Below are 27,031 nucleotides of genomic sequence, written 5' to 3'. Positions count from 1 at the left end.
CATTATTATTATTATTAATATTACCTAACAACACTACTTTATATTATCATTATTATCATTATTAATATTAGCTAACACTACTTTATATTATCATTATTATCATTATTAATATTAGCTAACAACACTACTTTATATTATCATTATTATCATTATTAATATTACCTAACAACACTACTTTATATTATCATTATTATCATTATTAATATTAGCTAACAACACTACTTTATATTATCATTATTATCATTATTAATATTACCTAACAACACTACTTTATATTATCATTATTATCATTATTAATATTACCTAACAACACTACTTTATATTATCATTATTAATATTATTAATATTAGCTAACAACACTACTTTATATTATCATTATTATCATTATTAATATTACCTAACAACACTACTTTATATTATCATTATTATCATTATTAATATTAGCTAACAACACTACTTTATATTATCATTATTATCATTATTAATATTACCTAACAACACTACTTTATATTATCATTATTATCATTATTAATATTACCTAACAACACTACTTTATATTATCATTATTATCATTATTAATATTAGCTAACAACACTACTTTATATTATCATTATTATCATTATTAATATTACCTAACAACTACTTTATATTATCATTATTATCATTATTAATATTAGCTAACAACACTACTTTATATTATCATTATTATCATTATTATTATTATTAATATTACCTAACAACACTACTTTATATTATCATTATTATCATTATTAATATTACCTAACAACTACTTTATATTATCATTATTATCATTATTAATATTACCTAACAACACTACTTTATATTATCATTATTATCATTATTAATATTACCTAACAACACTACTTTATATTATCATTATTATCATTATTAATATTACCTAACAACACTACTTTATATTATCATTATTATCATTATTAATATTACCTAACAACACTACTTTATATTATCATTATTATCATTATTAATATTAGCTAACAACACTACTTTATATTATCATTATTATCATTATTAATATTACCTAACAACTACTTTATATTATCATTATTAATATTATTAATATTACCTAACAACACTACTTTATATTATCATTATTAATATTATTAATATTACCTAACAACACTACTTTATATTATCATTATTATCATTATTAATATTAGCTAACACTACTTTATATTATCATTATTATCATTATTAATATTACCTAACAACACTACTTTATATTATCATTATTATCATTATTAATATTACCTAACAACACTACTTTATATTATCATTATTATCATTATTAATATTACCTAACAACACTACTTTATATTATCATTATTATCATTATTAATATTAGCTAACAACACTACTTTATATTATCATTATTATCATTATTAATATTAGCTAACAACACTACTTTATATTATCATTATTATCATTATTATTATTATTAATATTACCTAACAACACTACTTTATATTATCATTATTATCATTATTAATATTAGCTAACACTACTTTATATTATCATTATTATCATTATTAATATTAGCTAACAACACTACTTTATATTATCATTATTATCATTATTAATATTACCTAACAACACTACTTTATATTATCATTATTATCATTATTATCATTATTAATATTACCTAACAACACTACTTTATATTATCATTATTATCATTATTAATATTAGCTAACAACACTACTTTATATTATCATTATTATCATTATTAATATTACCTAACAACACTACTTTATATTATCATTATTATCATTATTAATATTAGCTAACAACACTACTTTATATTATCATTATTATCATTATTAATATTAGCTAACAACACTACTTTATATTATCATTATTATCATTATTAATATTAGCTAACAACACTACTTTATATTATCATTATTATCATTATTAATATTAGCTAACAACACTACTTTATATTATCATTATTATCATTATTATTATTATTAATATTACCTAACAACACTACTTTATATTATCATTATTATCATTATTAATATTACCTAACAACTACTTTATATTATCATTATTATCATTATTAATATTACCTAACAACACTACTTTATATTATCATTATTATCATTATTAATATTACCTAACAACACTACTTTATATTATCATTATTATCATTATTAATATTACCTAACAACACTACTTTATATTATCATTATTATTATTATTAATATTACCTAACAACACTACTTTATATTATCATTATTATCATTATTAATATTAGCTAACACTACTTTATATTATCATTATTATCATTATTAATATTAGCTAACAACACTACTTTATATTATCATTATTATCATTATTAATATTACCTAACAACACTACTTTATATTATCATTATTATCATTATTAATATTACCTAACAACACTACTTTATATTATCATTATTATCATTATTAATATTACCTAACAACACTACTTTATATTATCATTATTATCATTATTATCATTATTAATATTACCTAACAACACTACTTTATATTATCATTATTATCATTATTAATATTAGCTAACAACACTACTTTATATTATCATTATTATCATTATTAATATTAGCTAACAACACTACTTTATATTATCATTATTATCATTATTAATATTACCTAACAACACTACTTTATATTATCATTATTATCATTATTAATATTACCTAACAACACTACTTTATATTATCATTATTATCATTATTAATATTACCTAACAACACTATTATCATTATTAATATTACCTAACAACACTACTTTATATTATCATTATTATCATTATTAATATTACCTAACAACACTACTTTATATTATCATTATTATCATTATTAATATTACCTAACAACACTATTATCATTATTAATATTACCTAACAACACTACCGTATCGTCCCAGCGCTGGTTTAAGACCATGGCTTTTATTCTGTTCTCTCCTTTAAGGCTGCAACAAACGACTATTTTAATAGTCGACTAGTCACCGACTATTGAAACCATTAGTCGACTAATCGGATAATTAGTAATTTTTTCTTAAATTCAGTATGTCGCTTTAATTATGTGGCAAATGATAATAAACACGAGAAAGATGGAACTTCAATGAAAAATACTGGACTGTCTCAGAAAATTAGAATATTGTGATAAAGTTCTTTATTTTCTGTAATGCAAAAATATCATCCATTCTGGATTCATTACAAATCAACTGAAATATTACAGCCTTTTATTATTTTAATATTGCTGATCATGGTTTACAGCTTAAGAAAACTCAAATATTCTATCTAAAAAAATTAGAATATTCTGGGAATCTTAATCTAAAGCTGTAAACCATAATCAGCAGTTTTTTAATTGCATTACAGAAAATAAAGAACTTTGTCACAATATTCTAATTTTCTGAGACAGTCCTGTAGATATTTTATTCATCTTTGCTGCTGTTCATACAAAAAGTTAATAAAATGTCCTATTTAAAACCAAGGACAGGCACAGTGATCAGTCAGACATAAATCCATGAATAAATAAACATCTATCCATTATTTTTCATTTTTTAAGAACAGGCAAATGTGTTATATAAAAAATAAAATAAAACGTCTCATATTTTTTCTCTAAGTGGGTAAATGGGTTCTGGATGGACGTTCTCTGGGTTGAACTGGTGTATCATTTGTTGAAACCCGTCAGCATCAACCATGGAGAGCTTCATATCACAGATCAGCATCTATTGATCAGTTATTGGTAAATTATTGGTCAGTTATTGATCAGTGAGGGCAGTCGCCTGTTGCAGGAACACGTCTGCTTCTTTTGCAGAAAGGGCTCCATGGTGGCTCTTCATCAGTCTGCATGCATTTAATTAAAATACTTGTGTCAGGCATAACGTTAAAGCTCTTTTAAAGCCAAAATACGCTTAATATCTTACCAAGGCGAGTCCGTTTCGTTCAACTGTCCGAGGTGCTTTTTCTCTTCAGATGCTCGTGCATTACCAACGTGCTCCGGGGATAAGCAAGGTCTCCTTTGCAAACTTTGCAACTAATCTTTTTATTCAGCGTATCGAGGCTAAAATGCTCCCAAACTTTTGAAGTTTTATTACGTGCAGCTGCTACAGGACGCCGTCATTTAGTTTTACCCGCCACCGCTAGCAGAGATTGTATTGAAGTGAGACGCCTCACTCCGTTGGAAAAACACGTCTGGCCACAATTGTGGACAATTTTGATTATCGATTTTTGTCGATGAATCGTTGCAGCCCTACTCTCCTTTAACACCGGCTGTATCTCCAGGATGCCTGGAGGAAACCTGGAGGAGGTGGAGGGCAGGACGGAGGAGGAGAAGGAGGAGGAGAAGGAGAACCGGACGCTGCAGGTGCTGCAGGTTCCTGCCGGCGTGGACGAGGAGCTGCTGAGTCTCTACTTTGAGAACCGTCGGCGTTCAGGAGGAGGACCGTTGGAGTCTCTGAGGACGGAGGACGGATGCACCGCGCTGCTGTTTGAGGATGCTGAAGGTGATTACACCGCGCTGCTGTTTGAGGATGCTGAAGGTGATTACACCGCGCTGCTGTTTGAGGATGCTGAAGGTGATTACACCGCGCTGCTGTTTGAGGATGCTGAAGGTGATTACACCGCGCTGCTGTTTGAGGATGCTGAAGGTGATTACACCGCGCTGCTGTTTGAGGATGCTGAAGGTGATTACACCGCGCTGCTGTTTGAGGATGCTGAAGGTGATTATTACACCGCGCTGCTGTTTGAGGATGCTGAAGGTGATTATTACACCGCGCTGCTGTTTGAGGATGCTGAAGGTGATTACACCGCGCTGCTGTTTGAGGATGCTGAAGGTGATTACACCGCGCTGCTGTTTGAGGATGCTGAAGGTGATTACACCGCGCTGCTGTTTGAGGATGCTGAAGGTGATTACACCGCGCTGCTGTTTGAGGATGCTGAAGGTGATTACACCGCGCTGCTGTTTGAGGATGCTGAAGGTGATTACACCGCGCTGCTGTTTGAGGATGCTGAAGGTGATTACACCGCGCTGCTGTTTGAGGATGCTGAAGGTGATTACACCGCGCTGCTGTTTGAGGATGCTGAAGGTGATTACACCGCGCTGCTGTTTGAGGATGCTGAAGGTGATTACACCGCGCTGCTGTTTGAGGATGCTGAAGGTGATTGCACCGCGCTGCTGTTTGAGGATGCTGAAGGTGATGATTACACCGCGCTGCTGTTTGAGGATGCTGAAGGTGATTACACCGCGCTGCTGTTTGAGGATGCTGAAGGTGATTACACCGCGCTGCTGTTTGAGGATGCTGAAGGTGATTACACCGCGCTGCTGTTTGAGGATGCTGAAGGTGATTACACCGCGCTGCTGTTTGAGGATGCTGAAGGTGATTATTACACCGCGCTGCTGTTTGAGGATGCTGAAGGTGATTACACCGCGCTGCTGTTTGAGGATGCTGAAGGTGATTATTACACCGCGCTGCTGTTTGAGGATGCTGAAGGTGATTACACCGCGCTGCTGTTTGAGGATGCTGAAGGTGATTACACCGCGCTGCTGTTTGAGGATGCTGAAGGTGATTACACCGCGCTGCTGTTTGAGGATGCTGAAGGTGATTACACCGCGCTGCTGTTTGAGGATGCTGAAGGTGATTACACCGCGCTGCTGTTTGAGGATGCTGAAGGTGATTACACCGCGCTGCTGTTTGAGGATGCTGAACGTAGGTTTGTCCCGATCCGGCCTGGACTGGGACAAACATTCGGCCCTGGACGTTTTGCTCCAGACTGGGCCACTACATTTCGCGTGCAGATACTGTGCCAACTCGCCTCGTAAACACACAAGCCCTTATTAACACTACTATACTTAATCATTTGGATCATCAAATTGTTATTGGGTCACCAAACCTTTGGTGCCATTTGGGGCCCAGTGTTTCCCCTAGAATTTTTTTCAGGCCCGGTGGTACCACCGAAAAAATCCTAAACAGACGAGGCGCGTGGGACGGCATATTGGACATGTAGCAATATAACAAAGTTTTACATTAAAAATCATTGTAGGCCTATATTGCTGAATGATATCACTTCAATGAAATAATAAGATTTAATCTAACCTTTAACCAAAGTGTCATGGGCCTGAAAGGTCTGACCCATAGGACAGGGGTAGGCAATTCTGGTCCTGGAGGGCCGGTGTCCTGCATGTTTTAGATGTTTCCCTGCTTTAACACACCTGATTCTAATGAATCATCGTCATCAGCTTGTCATCCAGGGCTGCACAATTCTGTTAATGACACAGGTACTTTTATCACGGTGTGCTGAAGCAGGAAACATCTAAGACATGCAGGACACCGGCCCTCGAGGACCGGAATTGCCTACCCCTGTCATATGAGCATTGAGCACATCTTTTCTATACATTTCAGAGGGATCTCTATGAAAACCCTCTGGTCCTCTTTTAACGGCTGCTTGTGCTGATGCATATGTGACAAAACATCCCTATTCACAATTGAGATTATATCAGTTATAAATAATTTAATCATTGTAGATTTGTTTTCCCAGTTTTGTTATAACAGAGTTACATGCATTTGACTGGGGGAAAAATGAACCTTTAGTGGTTCTAGTGGAAAGACAATCTATTGTCTGTTATTTTCATCATTAATGCTTACCAAAAAAAGAAGCTCAATCAGAACAAAAATGTAAGCTAAACAACAAATTGGAAATGTTCCATGGGGAGTGTGGTACAACCAAGGGCTGTATTTATGGTTATTAAGCCATTAGGGATCCCAGCCAGATGTTTAAATGCGTTGTTTTTTACTGGGTCACCAGTTGGACCGGTGTCAGCGACGGTAAAGGCTGATTTATGGTCCGCTTTCGCGCTCATACATGGCTGGCGCTAGGACCCCGCGGACGCCTTGTGTCGTCGGGCTGTGTTTTCCTTCATGCTTCCCTGCAGCGTCTCATGCAAACACAATCACACGGACCTGCAGAAACATTCCTTTATATCATGTTGTCTGTCGCCTGCAATATTTTCTCTTTTTTTTTTGACTAGCTACAAACTCTATACATCCCATAATATATAATAATATGCTCTCAGCAGCGTTACTAGGCAACGAAGCAGGTTGACTCCCGTTGCAGAACAGCGCTGCAGAGGCTCCTAAACGTAAATGATAATTGATTTTTTTTTTTTTAGGCCTGGCGGGGGGTCTCGTTGGCCTGGCGGCCCCGCCAGGCCAACGAGACCCCCCGCCAGGCCTGTATAATGGTAGGGGAAACACTGGGGTCCCTTATAGTTTGTTGAGGGTGATGGTTTAAAAACAGCTGAGGGGTCTGGGTTGGGACGGGTGAAATAATCTATGGCAGGGCTCGGGGTCTCTGGTTTTCATTTGGATAAATAATTTGCAGAGAATTTGCCGCATATTGCAATCTATTTAATATCAGTGTTTTATTAGATTTAACTGCATAATGTGAAACAGTCATTAAACCATAAACACTGACTGAAAGAAATATGTAAAGCATATTTGGTATGTTGTTGGATCAATGTCCTTCATGAACAAATAGGACTGTGGGCAGAAGAAAGGTGCATGTTGATACTAATTAAGGAGGCCGATATTTAGTGCTTTTATTTTGAAGGCGTCTCGCCGAGAAATTGTAAACATCCGGCGCTTCGGACTTTAATGGTACAAGTTTAACGCAGTAGAAAGTGTGTCTGTAGCCTGTCGTTGGGCCGGCCAGGTATTCTTTAGACAGGGAAGTCACTGGGCCTCTGTATGAGTGATGTGTGAGAGATAAACGGGCAGCCACGGGCGGCCCGTTATTGAACGGCCCCCCGGGAAAACCCCCGGTACTCCCTATTAATCCACCCCTGGTCCCGATCAGGGTTTTTTAGCTCCCGATCACTTGAGTTTGAGTTTCTGCCGATCCCGATTTTTCCCGATCTGATCACTTTTTTTGGCTCCCGATACATTTCCGATACTTTTTCCTGATCAGATACATTTTGGCAATGAATTTAAAAAAAAAAAAAAAAAAAAAAGGACTAAAGCTAAAAGAGGTAGTTGAATAACATCCAGTCAAACTCCCAAACAAGAAAATTAAAATACTTTTTGTTTTAATCTTAGTGCAACATTCTGAATTGATGAATGAATGAATGAATGAATGAATGAATGAATGAATGAATGAATGAATGAATGAATGAATGAATGAATGAATGAATGAATGAATGAATAGCAGCAGCTTAATGCAACATGAACAGATAGAACATTTCACAATTAAAACCATGTTAGTTTCACTTACTTCGTCACTTCCTGGTGGCTGGAAGTGACGTTAAATGCAACGATATATAAAACAATTTAATATATATTAAAAACATTAATAACTAGGTATGTCCCCATACTTTTCTGGCCGATACCGATGTTTTACCGATACCGATGTTTTACCGATGTTTTACCGATACCGATGTTTTACCGATGTTTTACCGATACCGATGTTTTACCGTTACCGATGTTTTACCGATACCGATGTTTTACCGATACCGATGTTTAACCGATACCGATGTTTTACCGATACCGATGCCGCGATCGATCGATCGGGACTACACTGATAATAATAATTATTCCGTCTCCCAGCCGCTGCCAGGGTTCTACTTCTTAATAATAATAATAATAATAATAATTATGGTTCCGGCGGCCTCCAGAGTTATAATTCTTCTTAATAATAATAATAAAAATAACTAGAAAATTTCAGTACATTTTGATATGGGCATGCCCTACCGCCCATTCGTCCCCTCTCGCTGCTTTGATTTGGGGCTGTAGTGGTTGTGTTTAGGGTGGTTCTATGTCAGTTTGAGGTGTTTTTACACTTGTATTTCATTCATTCCTGTGCTCCCAATAGTTAAAAATGGGGCGTGCTTTTTGGCATCTAGCGCCCCCCACAGTGACACTTTTGACTGAGAAAAGTAATTCTTATCGAGGCAAGATGGAGAAGCATCTAACGATGTATGCCATGCATGGGTGCATGTTCCGGTTCAGGCTACGTTAACGGATAGGTTTTTTTTTCACCGTGGTAAAAAACCCATCCGAATGAATGGGGCCATGTGGCCTGGATTTTGACAAAAATTTCCTTAAAAATTTTCCTTAAATCACAGCTTCATGAAATTTGAATATATTGAAGTCCACAGCGTGCCGAGTCAGGGGACATACGTACGATGTCTCTACGATAACCTGTTGCCTAGCAACAAGCGTCCAAATTCAAACGAAAAAAAAAATAAAAAATGAAAGGTCAATATCGCAAAGACAGTAATAATTAGCATAATGAGCTTGTAGGGTCGGTTAGGGACAATCGGGCCGAGTGTTTGAAAGTTTGAACGATGTCTCTACGATAAAGTTCGGCCGAGCAATAAGCGTCCGAATTTTCGCCTTTTTTTTTTGCTTTTTGGCATCTAGCGTTGCCACGGTAACCCCTATTACTGAGAAAAGTAATGCCCATCGAGGCCACGATGGAGACGCATCCAACGATGTATGCCATGCATGGGTGCACGTTCCGGTTCAGGCCGTATTAACGGACGAAAAAGAGTGCGGAATAATAATAAGGAAGAAAAGGGAAACCTTTTCTGTATACCATTATATCGCCTTCATTTTCATGTTTTTTCTCGTTTTTTCGGGCGTGTTTTATTTTTTGGGGATTTTTCTTTTCCACATCAGAGCGGGGTCATGCTGTACACCCGCTGGTGTGACGTGGGACTTTTGCGACTTTAGCTTTTTAGCAAAATGCTAGCAACATTGCCATTTGGGCCATTCTGGACGATTGCAATATGGTCATGCCACTACTTGGCATGCCCATAATTATAATTGTGTCTCCAGCGGCCTCCAGGGTTCTCTCCAGACGGAGTTAATAATAATAATAATTCTGTTTCCAGCGGCCTCCAGAGTTCTCTCCAGACGTCACATCCTCCACGGCTCGGAGCTGACGGTCAGACGACCGCCCAGCAAGGACCGGCGGCGGCTGCTGCTGCGGGGAATCAAACCCTCCACCAGCCTGGAGATGGTGGAGCTGTACGTGGAGAACGTGGTGGTGGACGGGGAGGACTACACGCTGCACCGCCCGGCAGGAAGTGATGTCGTCCTGGTGCAGCTCCGCCAGCCGCTCTCGCAAGGTGAGGAGACTCTGAAAACCCTAATAATTAGCATGATGAGATTAACATGTGTTGTAGTACAAAAGCGTCCCGTTGTAATGATGTTTGTACGATAAACCGTTGCCTAGCAACAAGCGTCCAAAGTCAAATTGACTTTTTTTTTTATTCAGAGTTTAATATCTCAAAAACTGTAATAATTGGCTTAATGAGGTTGAAAGATCTTTTTGTACGAAGCGAACCGAGTCTGGGAAAATTTTAACGATGTCTCTACGATAAATTTCAGCCAAGCAATAAGCGTCCGAGTTTTTGCCTTTTTTTTTTTTTTTTTGGCTTTTTTGCATCTAGCGTTGCCACGGTAACCCCTATTACTGAGAAAAGTAATGCCCATCGAGGCCACGATGGAGACGCATCCAACGATGTCTGACATGCATGGGTGCACGTTCCGGTCCGGGCAGCATGAACAGATGGTTTATTCACATGCTCCCCCATACAAATGCATACGTTTTTGTTGCCATGGTAACAAGCCCATTAGGATAGAATGGGACAATTTGGAGAGCTGCTCTCAGCCAATGTCCTTGATGTTATCAGACGGCTCGGTCAGTTCTGATCCAGGTCCACAGATGTTCCTGAGAGGGGAGGGTTAGTGGGGGCAGAGTCACCTTGTTTACATTCCACCAGGGAGATTGTGACCAGAGTGATCGGCCAAACCGCCCTGTCAAGGCCAGATTATAGAATCGACAATTATATTGAAAACAGACACTCTCAGTAATTTTCCGTCTGCCTTCAGTCTCTGGTTCATCAATGGCGACTCCAATCAGACAAATTTGTGATCACTTCCCGCCAAGCCGAGCTTCCAACTTCTCCAAGGTCTTATCCATCTTGCCAATGAGCTCAAAGACCGCCGCCAGCCTGTGATTCTGTTCAAGAATCCCATCCAGCTTACGGTTCTGCTCCCCAAACGTTAAAAGGCTGAATTAAGGTTCTGCGTCACACCAACGCAGAGCACACGCCGCAGCCGTGACGCCGTGCTGAACCCTTCGGACTTCTCCGTCACTCCATTTGGTCGCGGTGCAGTACCCCCCGCGGCCGCTAGTTAGCGATCTTTTTCTGAATGGTTTATCCGACTTTTTCCGGTCACAGTAAATCAAAGAAATAAGGACAACTATTGTGCAAAAAACCAAAACAAAAAAAATCACATATAAACGAAGAAAAGAGCCCTGGAAGTTCACGACTGCTTCAAACCGGAAACCGGAAATGCTTCGCTTTCAAACGAACCAATCACAGCCCTCTCTGTCTGCGTGTGGTCTGCGTCTCCTCGACGCGTAGTTACAATTTTCGGGAGGTACGCGTCAGTGACGCCGCAGGTGATGGCGTGTCGTCTGCGTCGATCCAAACCACACGCCGTAGGCACGGCGCCATTTTGACGCACAAGCATAATTCAGCCTTAAGTCTGAGTGTTGATCCCCTTGCTTGATCCTTCAGCCACGTCCGGCAGCTGTGAAAGAGCCAGAACAGCTGTCGACCACTTACGCGTTGTCGTTTGTCGGTAGACCAGGAATCCCCCTCCTCCGATCAAGAGGATAATCAAGAGAAATCCTGCTATCATAAATCCAATTATGAAGCATCTTCAACGTCCTCGACAGACAGAATCACCAAACACAACGGTTTCCAATGTTTCCAGGAATCCATTGTGTATCCAGTAAAAATGTCCCATCGGGGCAGGAGGGCTCCCTTACCCCCTGACTTCTTGTCGCAAAAATTTGGTCAATTGTGCTGAGAGACCAGTTAATCAATTCCATGATTGTAGAGTTTCGGAGATTTCCTGTCTCTCAGCTCCAGGTTTTTCTCTTGTACCCCCCAGATTTCCTGTCTCTCAGCTCCAGGTTTTTCTCTTCCACCCCCCAGATTTCCAGTCTCTCAGCTCCAGGATCTCCCGGAGACCCCTGGACGGGGTCCAGGTCCGTCTGGAGCGTCTGGACCGGCCCAGTTCCGTCCTGGTACGGAACCTTACCCCCAGAACGTCGTACGACCTGCTAGCGCTGTACTTTGAGAGCGAGCGAGGGGGCGGAAACGTGGTGACGGAGGTGACGGAGGTGACGGAGGTGACGGAGGTGACGGGGGTGACGGAGGTGACGGGGGTGACGGGGGTGACGGAGGTGACGGAGGTGACGGGGGTGACGGAGCTCACGCAGGGAGCAGCCAAGGTGACCTTCGCCAGCGCTGACGGTAGGTTCAGTTTCTCCATCTGGGACTCAATGTTTCACCGTTTTACCGTTAACTTAGGCAAAGCAAATTTATCTGTGGAGCACAATTCAACACAAGGTAATTCAAAGTGCTTTACATCAACATTAAAAGTGACAAGATACAATTAAAGCTGCAAGCAGCGATGAACAGGCCCTCGCGTGTGCAATTTGCACCAATGATGGTCAAGTACTCAAAACCGAGTCCGATGACACCACCCACGACTCTCTATGTCAAACCATTCAAAAGTTATAGCAGAGAAAAGTATTCTAGGGGGCGCTGTTGAGCCATTTTGCCACGCCCATTAATGCAAACCATGAAATATCAAATTTATCGCCAGGCCTGGCTTGCATGCCAAATTTGGTGCCTTTTGGAGAACTATCAAATATGGACCAATCAGATGAAGGGGAGTGCGCTTTTTGGCGTCTAGCGTCGCCACGGTAACACTTTTGAAAGAGAAAAGTAATGCGTGTAGTCGCAGGATGGAGACGAATATTTTGATGTATAACACACCTGGGTGTACGTTACGGTTCGGGCCGTATTAACGGCCGAAGGAATGGCATAAATTGCGCCAAAATTACACGATTAATTCAAAATTTAAAAAATGGCCGACTTCCTGTTGGGTTTGGGCCATGGCTCCAAGAGACTTTTCTTTAAGTTGTGACATGATACAGGTGTGTAGTGATTTTCGTGCATGTACGTCAAACCGTATTGTGGGGCTTGAGGCACAAAGTTTTCTAGGGGGCGCTGTTGAGCCGTTAGGCCACGCCCATTAATGCAAACCATTAAATATCACATTTATCACCAGGCCTGGCTTGGTGCAAAATTTGGTGACTTTTGGGGCACGTTTAGGGGAAAAAAGACCCTCATTTTGTCAGAAGAAAGAAAGAATAAAGAAGAAGAATAAAAATTCCTACAGATACAATAGGGCCTTCGCACTGTAAGTGCTCGGGCCCTAATTAAACAGTAAATAAAAAATGAAATAAAATGATAAAAGAGGTAAAATAATAAAAATCACAAGTTGTTAAAAAGTAAGGGCAGCAGAGTCCAACAGGTACCATATTTTCAAGACCATACGGCGCACCGTACGAAAAGGCTCCGTGTACACACATGGAGCGCTGCCTTACAACAACACACACAGGCATACAAGTATTTAAAAATAGAGCGGGAGCAAAAAGGAGTTTAATTGTACCGTTATTGCATTAATCAAACCCATCAAAGTCCTCGTCTCCGTATCTGCATTAAAAAAGCTGCGCTAAATCAAATATGCCAGTTCCACTTTCCTCGCTGTCAGAGTCTCTTTCCCCTCGGAAATGATGCCTTAACTTGCCCGGCGTTGCCTTAACTTGCCTTAACTTGCCCGGCACTGCCTTAACTTGCCCGGCACTGCCTTAACTTGCCCGGCACTGCCTTAACTTGCCCGGCACTGTCCTAACTTGCCCGGCACTGTCCTAACTTGCCCGGCGTTGCCTTAACTTGCCCGGCGTTGCCTTAACTTGCCCGGCGTTGCCTTAACTTGCCCGGCACTGCCTTAACTTGCCCGGCACTGCCTTAACTTGCCCGGCACTGCCTTAACTTGCCCGGCACTGCCTTAACTTGCCCGGCACTGCCTTAACTTGCCCGGCACTGCCTTAACTTGCCCGGCGTTGCCTTAACTTGCCCGGCACAGTCCTAACTTGCCCGGCACAGTCCTAACTTGCCCGGCTCTGCCTTAACTTGCCCGGCACTGCCTTAACTTGCCCGGCACTGCCTTAACTTGCCCGGCACTGCCTTAACTTGCCCGGCACTGCCTTAACTTGCCCGGCACTGCCTTAACTTGCCCGGCGTTGCCTTAACTTGCCCGGCGTTGCCTTAACTTGCCCGGCGTTGCCTTAACTTGTCCGGCTCTGCCTTAACTTGCCCGGCGTTGCCTTAACTTGCCTTAACTTGCCCGGCGTTGCCTTAACTTGCCTTAACTTGCCCGGCGCTGCCTTAACTTGCCCGGCGTTGCCTTAACTTGCCCGGCTCTGCCTTAACTTGCCCGGCAATGCCTTAACTTGCCCTGCGTTGCCTTAACTTGTCCGGCTCTGCCTTAACTTGTCCGGCTCTGCCTTAACTTGCCCGGCGTTGCCTTAACTTGCCCGGCACTGTCCTAACTTGCCCGGCGTTGCCTTAACTTGCCCGGCACTGCCTTAACTTGTCCGGCGTTGCCTTAACTTGTCCGGCTCTGCCTTAACTTGTCCGGCTCTGCCTTAACTTGCCCGGCGTTGCCTTAACTTGCCCGGCACTGCCTTAACTTGCCCGGCGCTGCCTTAACTTGCGCGGCGTTGCCTTAACTTGCCCGGCACTGTCTTAACTTGCCCGGCGTTGCCTTTACTTGCCCGGCGCTGCCTTTACTTGCCCGGCGTTGCCTTAACTTGCCCGGCGTTGCCTTAATTTTCCCGGCACTGCCTTAACTTGCCCGGCGTTGCCTTAACTTGGCCGGCGTTGCCTTAACTTGCCCGGCGTTGCCTTAACTTGCCCGGCGTTGCCTTAACTTGCCCGGCTCTGCCTTAACTTGCCCGGCTCTGCCTTAACTTGCCCGGCTCTGCCTTAACTTGCCCGGCTCTGCCTTAACTTGCCCGGCTCTGCCTTAACTTGCCCGGCTCTGCCTTAACTTGCCCGGCTCTGCCTTAACTTGCCCGGCTCTGCCTTAACTTGCCCGGCACTGCCTTAACTTGCCCGGCGTTGCCTTAACTTGCCCGGCGTTGCCTTAACTTGTCCGGCTCTGCCTTAACTTGCCCGGCATTGCCTTAACTTGCCTTAACTTGCCCGGCACTGCCTTAACTTGCGCAGCGTTGCCTTAACTTGCCCGGCATTGCCTTAACTTGCCTTAACTTGCCTTAACTTGCCCGGCACTGTCTTAACTTGCCCGGCGTTGCCTTAACTTGCCCGGCGTTGCCTTAACTTGCCTTAACTTGCCTTAACTTGCCCGGCACTGCCTTAACTTGCCCGGCACTGCCTTAACTTGCGCAGCGTTGCCTTAACTTGCCCGGCGTTGCCTTAACTTGCCCGGCGTTGCCTTAACTTGCCCGGCACTGTCTTAACTTGCCCGGCACTGCCTTTACTTGCCCGGCGCTGCCTTAACTTGCCCGGCGTTGCCTTAACTTGCCCGGCGTTGCCTTAACTTGCCCGGCGTTGCCTTAACTTGCCCGGCGTTGCCTTAACTTGCCCGGCACTGCCTTTACTTGCCCGGCGCTGCCTTTACTTGCGCAGCGTTGCCTTAACTTGCCCGGCGTTGCCTTAACTTGCCCGGCGTTGCCTTAACTTGCCCGGCGTTGCCTTAACTTGCCCGGCGTTGCCTTAACTTGCCCGGCACTGTCTTAACTTGCCCGGCGTTGCCTTAATTTTCCCGGCACTGCCTTAACTTGCCCGGCGTTGCCTTAACTTGCCCGGTGTTGCCTGGTCGTTCTCATGGTTCTCATCGTTCTCAACTACGTCTGCAATTACGCGCCCATACTTCCCCCTTTAACGTTCTCATTGAGGCCTCAACTACGTCCACCTTACAAGAACAAATTGGGCGCACATTTTGAAAAAAATATAAGACTTTTATATGCTCCTTATGGGCGTGAAAATACGGTACATCTCATTCTTACAACGGCAAGAATCACGTGTCCATACAGTCAAAACGTACAAAGACCGGCTCAAATACAGGATTACTGAAGTAATATGTAACAATTCGTACGGTGAATTAAACCAATCTGACACTTAAAGGAGCCGTGTGTAAGAAATGGCCAAAACTGGTACTGCAGTCTCTTTCAAAATACTGTTGAGCGGCGTGTACCCTCGCCCTCCTCCCCCCGCGAAGGACCTCCCCGGTCCTTCGCGGGGGGAGGAGGGGGAGGGGGGGAACCATAAATCAGCCTTACGGCTGCAGCGGCGAGGGAGCGATGGATGACTGAGGGAGAACACAGTTTCACCAAGAGTGGAAAGCAGCGCCGGGCAAGTGATGCCACAGTTTGCAGATGGATTGTTGATGCGTGGGCTAACGTGTCTGCTGGGATTATTTTGCGAGCTTTTGCAAAAGCCGGCAAGTCCGAGGCGCCCCACGGCACGGAAAGAGACTCTGAAAGCGAGGAATTTCGGACTGGCACAGCTGATTTAGCAGCTCTTTAATGCAGAAACAGAGACAGCCATGGGTTTGATTAATGTAAAAACTGAAATAAAGTACAATCAAACAAAGTTTTGCTCCCGCTCTATTTTTAAATACGCACACTCGTGTGCTTGTGTGTGTGTTCTGCGGCGCGTGTGTGTGTAGACGGCTCTTTTAGGGTCGGTGCGCCGTGTGTGTGTTTTAAATACAGAAATGACACAAAACTGAGGGTGCACCTTTCCACACGGCGCCCCAACTCCTCTTTTTAAACTGGAATATCCTGGCTTGAGTGCTGTTGTCAGTGACATAAGTATTTGAAATGAACATGATTCTTAAATGTCTGTTGACATATCGGGGTCATTTTAGGATTCGTTTTATTGGTCTTAAATACGGCTCCTTTAAACCCAACCGTCCTCTTCCTCCCAGCCGTGGACGCCGTCCTGGACCGCCAGCACCGGCTGAGCGGCGCCGACCTGGAGGTGACGGCCTACTTCCCCTTCCTGCTCCCCCCAGAGACAGAGACGACCCCCCCAGAAACGTCCCCGGACCCCCCAGAGACAGAGACGTCCCCGGACTCTGAGACCCAGGAGGTTCCGGCAGAAACCTTGGACCCTCAGACCGAGCCGGGGCCTCCCTCAGCCCCAGACGCAGGCCCGGCGGGCCTGCAGGCGGGGCCTCCCTCAGCCCCAGACGCAGGCCCGGCGGGGCTGCAGGCGGGTCCTCCCTCAGCCCCAGACACAGCCCCGGGCCCCCAGCCAGCCTCAGATCCACTTCCTGGAGGGGACCAGGTGAGCTGCCTCTTTTTTATTGTCACTTTGTCTTTATTGGATTTCAGTAAATTAATTTCATTTCATTTTATTCTTTATTTCATTCAAAAAATAAAACAAACAATTCAATACAAATACAAATATTCATAAATTGTGAATGAAAAGGAGCAGAAAGAAGAAGAATCTTATCTAATCTGCCCCTTTTTCCAAGAAATAAATTCACAAATAACTAGGGCTGGGTATTGGGAAGGACCTCGCGATACGATACGCATCACGATACTTGAGCCACGATAAGATACACATTGCGATATCCCGATTATGCGAAATATCCCGATATATCGCGATATTCTACATAGTTCACCGAAAAATGTAAAAATGCATTACACATCTTAAAGTCCAAGTTGTATATATGTACATGTGTACATATGATAGTGATAATTCATTGGACAGACTGAGTCAAAACAATGTAATTCAAACTTTCCATTTTAATATGCAACATATTTGCATGAAAAAACACACTGAAACACAATGAAAAGTGCAGTGTGTGCATTATTCTTAGATACAAAATACTCAAAATAAAATGCAGTGTCTCACCCACACTGAAATCACAAAATAAAGTGCAGCTAGGGGTGGGCAAAAATATTGATACGGCAATATATCGCGATGCATACGTTGAATATCGATATCGTATCGGGAGACTATGAATCGCGATATATTGCCGTATCAATATTTTTGCCCACCCCTACAAATAACATAAATTAAAAATTAAAAAAACAACAACTAAGTAAATAAAAAACTAAAATAAATTAAAATTACCGCCGTCTAGGGGGATGTCAATCAAACATAACTAACATATTTCATTATATTTCTTAACATACTGGTTTAATTGTTCTTTTGAACGTAATGTTTGATTTGGTTCTTTGTTTTCTTTGTTCAGATTGTTCCATAAACTGATTCTTTCACAGAAACTCAACGTTCCAGGCGGTTCGGGGCCGGTCCTGGAGCCAGACCCCCCACAGACGTCCCCGGACCCCCCACAGACTCCAGAACCGCCACAGATCCTGGTCCCCGTCCCAGACCCGGGCCCGCGGGCCCTGGTCCAGTCCGGATCCTTCCAGAGCCTGGTGCTGGCGGGCCGGCCGGGCTGCAGCGTCCGGGCCAGCGAGGACGGCGTGTGCGTCACCGGGCCGGACAGACGGGAGGTGGAGCAGCTGGAACAGAAGGTCCTGGACCTGCTCGGTGCCGCCGTGGAGGCCCGGTTCCCCGTGGAGCTGGACCGGGCCCACTTCCTGCTGCGGGAGGACGTGAGGGCCCGGCTGCTGCAGGCCGTGGGGGGGGCCGGCCCGGACCCGGCTGTGTTCACCGTCTCCGACGGAGAGGTGGTGGTGACGGCTCTGACCCGGGACTCGGCCGACCGGGCCTGGGCGGTTCTGCAGGACCAGGTGAGCGGCCTCTTTTTATTGTCACTTTGTCTTTATTGGATTTCAGTAAATTAATTTCATTTCATTTTATTCTTTATTTCATTCAAAAAATAAAACAAACAATTCAATACAAACACAAATATTCATAAATTGTGACTGAAAAGGAACAGAAAGAAGAAGAATCTTATCTAATCTGCCCCTTTTTCCAAGAAATAAATTCACAAATAACATAAATAGAAGAATAAAAAAAACAACAACTAAGTAAATTAAAAAAACAAAACAAAACTAAGTAAATAAAAAAACTAAAATAAAATTAAAGCTGCAAGCAGCGATGAACGGGCCCTCGCACTCACGGCCACCGTCCCCCATAAGCATATCAGATTACCCATTACCCATTAATGCAAACCATGAAATATCAAATGTATCACCAGGCCTGGCTTGGTGCAAAATTTGGTGCCTTTTGATGAAGGGGGTGTGCTTGTTGGCGTCTAGCGTCGGCACGGTAACACTTTTGAAAGAGAAAAGTAATGCGCATAGTCGCAGGATGGAGACGCACATTTTGATGTATAACACACCTGGGTGCACGTTACGGTTCGGTTCGTATTAACTGCAGAAGAAATGGCGTTGTCTTAACTTGCCCATATTGTTTTTCTTTTTCCGGCTCTCAGCGAAGGCGGACGCTTTTCTGCTCCTCTCCCTTATCCATCTGCCCTGCTACTGCTTGTTTGTCTCGTCTTCAGAGTCTCTTCTTTTCACTCCTCTGAAACTCTACAATCATGGAATTGATTAACTGGTCTCTCAGCACAATTGACCAAACATTTTTTTTTTTTTTTTTATATATATTTTTTTATCCCCAATTTTTTACCATTATATTACCCAGTGATCATACCTAAGTAACAGTCCTGGGTATTGCTCCCTCTACCAACCCAGGGAGGGCCCTGCACTGAGCTCAGGTCTCCTCTTTAACCTGAGGAGTGAGCAGGCCGCATCTTTTCACCAGACAGGGTGGGGCTTCTCTGGCCGGACGTAGCGCGTGGAAGGATCACGTTATTCCGGCCGGATCCTCCCCACCCCATCTGTTCCCCGGTTGGTCAGAGGGGGCAGTAGAACCCAGGACTGTGTGCATGTTTTTGTGAGGGTAGAGAACATTAGCTACCCAAGGGAACACGGGGAGAACATGCAAACTCCACACAGAAAGATCCTTTCACCAACCCCACCCAGGGTGAGGGTGAGGGTTCCAACCCCACCCAGGGCACTGAAGTCATGGGGGAACTAACACGCACTTCAGCGTCCCCGGCGGGAATCGAACCCAGGATTTTCTTGCTGTGAGACGGCTGCACTACCTGCTCCGCCACTGTGCCCCAAATTGACCAAATTTTTGCGACGACAAGTCAGGGGGTAAGGGAGCCCTCCTGCCCCGATGGGACATTTTTTGCCGGATACACAATGGATTCCTGGAAACATTGGAGACCGTTGTGTTTGGTGATTCTGTCTGCCTGTCTTTTCAATATAATTGTTGATTCTATAATCTGGCCTTGACAGAGCAGCTTGGCTGGTTGCTCCAGTCACAATCTTCCTGGTGGAATGTAAACAAGATGACTCTGCCCCCACTAACCCTCCCCTCTCAGGAACATCTGTGGACCTGTTTCAGAACTGACCGAGCCGTCTGATAACATCAAGGACATTGGCTGAGGAGCAGCTCTGGGGAAGTTCACGGACTTACCGCTACACACACACTTGCTGATAACCACCTCCCTCAACTCAACGTCTTACAGCGACACAAAGCCGCGGCGATCACTTGGGGTACTGTGCCGGGATCCCCTCCCCCCCACCCCCCCCCATCCCAGTGTTACCTTGGAAAAATAGGCGCATAATACCATCGTGTCGCCGCCGGTGTATCCAAATAAAAGTCAAAAACATGTTTTTCTAAACTGCCAATAATAAACCTGATTCTGATTTCTTTCTTTCTTTCTGGCTCATTTCCTTCCTTCCTTCCTTCCTTCCTTCCTTCCTTCCTTCCTTCCTTCCTTCCTTCCTTCCTTCCTTCCTTCCTTCCTTCCTTCCTTCCTTCCTTCCTTCCTTCCTTCCATAAATCAGTTTTACACAAAAACATCATGAACAGGAATTTATCTTTTTTACCGTGAGATACAAATTCTTACCGTGGGGAATTTTTTTGACTGTTTATCGTGAACGGTAAAATATCAAACATTCCTAGTGTGAACTGTGTGTAAAGTGTGTGTAAACTGTGTAAACTGTGTTAAAAGTGTGTGAACTGTGTTCCAGGTGAGCGGGTTCCAGGTCCTGGTGGACGGGGGGGAACCCTGCATGCTGCACTGCAGGGAGTGGACCCGGTTCCACCAGGCGCTGCCCCTGACCCGGGTGGAGGTGGGGGACCGGGTGGAGGTCCAGGACCAGGTCCAGGTCCAGGTCCAGGTCCTGACCCTGAAGGGGCTGGAGCAGGACCGGCGGGCCTCCATCCTGAAGTTCCTGGCCACGCCCCTGCAGCGGGAGACGGTGGTTGCCATGGCGCCGGGCGTCCTCAAGTACCTGCAGATCCACCAGCACCAGCTGCTGGCGGACATGGACCAGGTGACCATGGACCCCCTGGAGGGGGGCGGAGTCTCGGGGCTCAAGGTGAGAACCATGGACCCCCTGGAGGGGGGCGGAGTCACGGGGCTCAAGGTGAGGACCATGTTCCCCCTGGGGGTTTATGTTTATAACCTGGACATGGACCAGGTGACCATGGACCCCCTGGAGGGGGGCGGAGTCTCGGGGCTCAAGGTGAGGACCCCCCCCCCCCCGGGGGTTTATGTTTATAACATGGACATGGACCAGGTGACCATGTTCCCCCTGGAGGGGGGCGGAGTCACGGGAGAAATGTCGAGAAAAAAGTTGAAATTTTGAGAAAAAAGTCGAAATGTCGAGATTAATGTTGAAGTACAATCTCGAAAAAAAGTCGAAATTTTGAGAAAAAAGTAGAAATGTTGAGAAAAAAGTCCAAATGTCGAGAAAAAAGTTGAAATGTTGAGATTAATGTTGAAGTACAATCTCGAGAAAGAAGTTGAAATGTTGAGAAAAAAGTCAAAATTTCGCGAAAAAAGTTGAAATGTCGAGATTAAAAAGGAAAGGAAGAAAAAAATGAAAAAAGAGAAAAGGAGAAAAAAAGAGAAAAAACAAGAAAATAAAGGTCAAACATTTTTGAAAAAGCTCCAGGAGCCACTAGGTGTTTGCCTTAACTTGCCCTTAACAGGTGACCATGTTCCCCCTGGAGGGGGGGGGTGACGGGGCTCAAGGTGGGTGAAGGGGAACACACACCCTCCTGGTTTATGTACAAAGTAAGTGCAATCTCCAGAAAAAAGTTGAAATGTTGAGAAAAAAGTCCAAATGTCGAGAAAAAAGTCCAAATGTCGAGATTAATACTGACATTACAGTAGACAGATGTCACCAGAACAGTCTAAAACCTGAGTAGATCAGGAAGTGACTGTGGTGACATCTGTTAAAGGAGCTTGAGGCCGGATTGTGGCAAGATTTATGAAAAAAATCCGTATACATTTTAGGTTTTCTAGTAATAATGTCAGATGAAGCGTTCCAAACCCAAAAGAATGATCCCTCTAGCGTATCTCTCCTTTGCCTTGAACAGGCTGTTGCTGCAAAATGTGCTGCAATTCGGTCCAGAATTTCCCGCGCTAAGCTGTGGATGTGACGTCACATGACGCTGCATGTGCGTTCTCCCCGTTCTCCCGTGCCGGCTTCACTGTTGGCTGCAGTACCCCCAACGGCCGTCGTGGTGAAGGGTGGCGCTAGAGAGTCTCATTTCTTAAAAGGAGCCTCATGCTCCTTTAATAAAGCATGTGACAGTTTCATAAGGACAAAAACAAGTTTAAAGGTTAATTAACCTCACATTTATTACACGGCTCGTGCTCGTGCTCCTCGCCCGGCTCGTGCTTGTCACCCGACTCGTGCTTGTCGCCTGGCTCATGCTCGTGCCCGTCGCCCGACTCGTGCTCGTGCCCGTCAGTTCCTGACCTGTTTCCTGTTTCCAGGTCCAGGGCCACACCGTGGCGGTCCAGGCGTCCCTGGTCCAGGACCTCCAGGTTCTAGTTCTTGACTTGTTTCCTGTTTCCAGGTCCAGGGCCACGCCGTGGCGGTCCAGGCGTCCCTGGTCCAGGACCTCCAGGTTCTAGTTCCTGACTTGTTTCCTGTTTCCAGGTCCAGGGCCACGCCGTGGCGGTCCAGACGGCAGAGGAGTTCCTGCAGGACCTGGTCTCCGGCGTCTGCACCAAGACCATCACGATCCGGGCCCCGGGCGTGACCCGGTTCCTGCAGGAGGACGAGGACTGCAGGAACGTCCTGAAGGAGATGGAGAAACGCTTCACCGTCTACATCCACGCCAAGTGTGAGGCCTGGGAGCCGCTGGAGCAGCAGGTAACTGAATCACTTTTCCAACTGTTTCTCTGCTCACTGCCCCCTACCGGTCACCACCGGTACTACGTGAGCCATGTTGTGGTTGGTGGTTTGTTTATTTGTTTATTTAAAAGGATCCCCATTAGCTGACGCCAAAACGACAGATAGTCTTCTTGGGGTCCAAACGTTAACATACAAACTCAAACATTACAGAGTGAATTCATAGAAATACAATTCTAAATAGAATCACAAATCACAAATAAAAACCAGAAACAACATCATACATATCATGTAAACTGTAGTGATGTCAATAAATACATTCTTAGTTTCTGTTTAAAACTAACCTTTCTTTTAATGTCACGGATTTCACCTGGAAGACTGTTCCAATGTGTAACTGATCTGTAAAACACTGTCCTCCTCAAAGATTCAGACCTAGGTAAGGGTAATGTTATCTGACCACTATTTGCCCTCCGAGTATTGTATGAATGAGTGTCTGAACAGTAAGTTATTTTATTATAAAGAAATGTAGGAATTTGAGTGTTAATGATGCTATGGAAATATGTAAGCACACTAGCAGTTAGCCTATCCTCAACCCTCAGCCAGGAGAGACGTTCATGCATTTCTAAAACACTTGTTCTCAATGAACAACCAAGAACAAGTCTTGCAGCCTTGTTTTGTGCCATTTGTAGTTTCTTTAGAAGACTGCTCGATGCAGCAGACCAAACAACTGAACAGTAATCCAAATGACACAAAACGAATGAACAAACAACTTTGCAAAACAACTGTGTTTTTAGAAACGGTGCACATTTGCGTGTTACGGCAACAGCTCTGCCCATTTTGGCAACAACTTTATTGATGTGATCAGACCAAGACAATGTACTATCAAGCCAAAGTCCAAGAAGCTTAACACTTTTTACTTGCTGAATTGTTTGACTTTCTATTTTTATACTTATTTTAGGAGTATCAGATAATCTATAGCTAGAACCAAACAGTATACACTTTGTTTTTGATATATTAAGGATCAGTTTGTTTGTTTTGATCCAATCCAAGGTGGTGCAGGAGAACGGACGTGAACGCAAGCTCAAACTGCAAGTTTATCTGGGGCTTAAGAGCCGCTGCTTCTGTGGTCCATCAGTACAAAGATCTGTGTTCTGGTTCTGACTCTACATGAAGTGAGAAACGGTTCCGTGAACCAACGCTCCATGTCCCAGTTTTACAGCAGTCCCATGTTTGTTTGTTTTTAACACGTTTCTTTATTGGGTAGTCCATGTAGATTATATTGTACAATAAACATTTTTTTTAAAGGGTTCGACAGAATACCCCGTTTTATATTTTGCCACACACACAACAAAAAAAAAAACTAATAAAATAAATAAGGACACAAAAGTTAACATAAACACCCCAAAACACACACTGTAAAATACGTAATTATAAACAGGTCCCAAAGTAAGTACCAATTACCAATCAAACTCTGACTGAAGACAATAATAATAGGAAAAATAAAGTAATAAAATAAAATACAAAAAATAAAATAATAATATTATAAATAATATTTTAATAATATTATAATAAAATAAATTTAAAAAAAGAAATAAGATAAATAAATAAACATTTAAAATAAACAGACATAAGAGGAACCCTAAAAAAATGAGACATGGTTAGCAATATCATACTTCCCTGTAATTAAATTAAATCAGATTAAATTAATCTTCCAAGTATGCCAAAGAATTAACAAAAGAAAGAATAGGTTCCCAAATATAAGAAAACGTATCAGAGCAACCCCTAATAGCAGTTCCATGTTTGTTGTTGTTTGTTGTTGCAGGACGTGTTCACCTTGGCCTGGCAGCTCATGTCCCAGGAGAACTTCCAGAAGGTCCTCACGGACGGTTCTGCAGACTCAGCCCCGCTGGATCAGAACAAAGGTAATATCTCCATCAGAACAAAGGTAACATCTCCTCACCGGCCCGTTACCACGGAGACGGAGCTGTGTAGGTGATGCTCGCGGTGTCGCCACAGATGTTTATTATGCACCTGTTTTTCAAGGATAACACTGGGAAAGGGGAGGAAAAAAAGGATGTTCACACTGTGTATAAATACAGTGTCAAGGTACAAAAACACCAAGTGAGCGACGCGGCTTCGTGGTGCTCGAACCCGGAGACCGTGTTGGGGGGGCTGATAAGAGGGGGGTGGGGGGGGGCGAGAATGAGGGAGGTGTGTTTATCAGTAAGAGTGTGTAGCGGTAAGTCTGTGAACTTTGCCCCAGAGCTGCTCCTCAGCCAATGTCCTTGCTGTTATCAGGTCTGGTACAGTTCTGATCCAGGTCCACAGGTGTCCTGGGAAGGGGAGGGCTAGTGGGGGGGGAGAGCGTCTTGTTATTATTCCACTAGGGAGATTGTGACTGGACTAACCTGCCAGGCTGCTCTGTCAAGGTCAGATTATAGAATCAACAATTGTATTGAGAAAAACAGACAGATTCCAGTAATTTTAACGTACGACTGAACGTACCAAACTAACGTGGTTGGGGCCCCCGACTTGTCCTTTATCATTGTTTTCCTCTCTTCTCCTCAGGTCTCCTTCAGGAGGGCCAGAGACTTGTCTCAGCGGTGGATTCGGACCAGAAACTGGTCTCTGAGGTCCAGAATCCGGTCTCTGAGGTTCCCCTGGAGGACCTGGATCACCTGGACCTGTACAGCGCCGAGGAGCCCGGCAGCCTGCAGGTCCTCCAGGAACCAGAGGCCCCGGCCGGAGCCTCCGGGCCCCCCCCGGGTCAGGCCGGAGCCTCCGGGCCCGCCCCGGGTCAGACCAACGGAGGTCTGGGTCTCCTGGACGAGGAGGAGGCCCAGCTCTCCCTGGCCATCCAGTACTCCCTGGACATGAACCCGCGGTCCCTGGAGGACGAGGAGCAGCAGCTGCAGAAGGCCCTGGAACTGTCCAAGAGCCTGGTCCAGGTCCAGCAGGCCCCCCGGGACCAGCAGGACCACCAGGGGAAGGAGGACGGACACCGGTCCGTCCAGGAGCAGGTCCGGGCCGCCGGCCTCCTCCAGCTGGAGGTGTTTGCCGGCTACAGCTCCGACCTGCTGCGCTCCGACATCGCCTTCACCAAGAAGGTGAAGCAGCGGCAGGTGGAGGAGAAGCTGGAGCAGCGCGGCGTCCGACACATGAGCCGCTACCACCACAAGGTTCTGGAGGCGATCCGGAGGAAGCACGGCGTGGAGCTCGAGATCCAGGGAACCATCATCGCCGTCTCCGGCTTCAAGGACTACGTTAGCGGAGCGGTTAGCGACGTGAAGCTGCTGCTGGAGAGAATCTCTGGTGCCGTACCGGACCGGGAGGTGCTGAAGTCGGTGCAGTGGCTGCACCACGACCCCCCGTCCTCCGGGGGGGGCCCCGGGGCCACCGCTGGGGCCCCCGGGACTACCGCGGGGGTTCCCTACCCGCCCGAGGCCACGCTGCTGCTGGAGAATGCCTGGAGGACCAAGCTGGCCAGGATGGACGTCACCTTCGACCTCCAGCCTCACACCGTCAGCTTTGAGAAGATGGAAGAACACAACATCACCACGGGGAAGACGGTGAAGATCTCCAGGAGGCTCCCGGAGCTGGGGGACGTCACGCAGGATATCCCAGGTGAGGAGGAACAAACACTAACACTAACCCAAACTAACGTACGATTGAACGTTCCAAACTAACGTTCCAAACTAACGTTCCAAACTAACGTTCCAAACTAACGTTCGACTGAACGTACCAAGCTAACGTTCCAAACTAACGTTCGACTGAACGTACCAAGCTAACGTTCCAAACTAACGTACCAAACTAACGTTCCAAACTAACGTACCAAACTAACGTACCAAACTAACGTTCCAAACTAACGTAATAAACTAACGTTCCAAACTAACGTACCAAACTAACGTAATAAACTAACGTTCCAAACTAACGTTCCAAACTAACG

The 27,031-nt window shown here is 44.3% G+C and overlaps 1 protein-coding gene across 1 annotated transcript in view; it reads left to right on the top strand.

Annotated features, from left to right (window-relative positions):
* The window catches only part of LOC133460980 (protein mono-ADP-ribosyltransferase PARP10-like), a 50,920-nt gene that overhangs the window by 10,884 nt on the left and 13,005 nt on the right, over window positions 1-27,031 (top strand). The window contains exons 2-10 of the mRNA XM_061741692.1: window positions 4,321-4,541; window positions 9,926-10,162; window positions 12,047-12,367; window positions 16,920-17,281; window positions 18,226-18,702; window positions 20,965-21,315; window positions 22,891-23,106; window positions 24,908-25,007; window positions 25,654-26,709. Coding sequence (XP_061597676.1) covers window positions 4,322-4,541; window positions 9,926-10,162; window positions 12,047-12,367; window positions 16,920-17,281; window positions 18,226-18,702; window positions 20,965-21,315; window positions 22,891-23,106; window positions 24,908-25,007; window positions 25,654-26,709 — 3,340 coding nt within the window. The 5' untranslated portion in view covers window position 4,321. The remainder of the gene's footprint in view (window positions 1-4,320; window positions 4,542-9,925; window positions 10,163-12,046; window positions 12,368-16,919; window positions 17,282-18,225; window positions 18,703-20,964; window positions 21,316-22,890; window positions 23,107-24,907; window positions 25,008-25,653; window positions 26,710-27,031) is intronic.

The sequence above is a fragment of the Cololabis saira genome, chromosome 15 (genome assembly GCF_033807715.1).
Source record: "Cololabis saira isolate AMF1-May2022 chromosome 15, fColSai1.1, whole genome shotgun sequence".
Classification (NCBI taxonomy): domain Eukaryota; kingdom Metazoa; phylum Chordata; class Actinopteri; order Beloniformes; family Belonidae; genus Cololabis; species Cololabis saira.
Note: the sequence above shows the minus strand (reverse complement) of the source record. Positions and strands in the feature narration are given on the sequence as shown.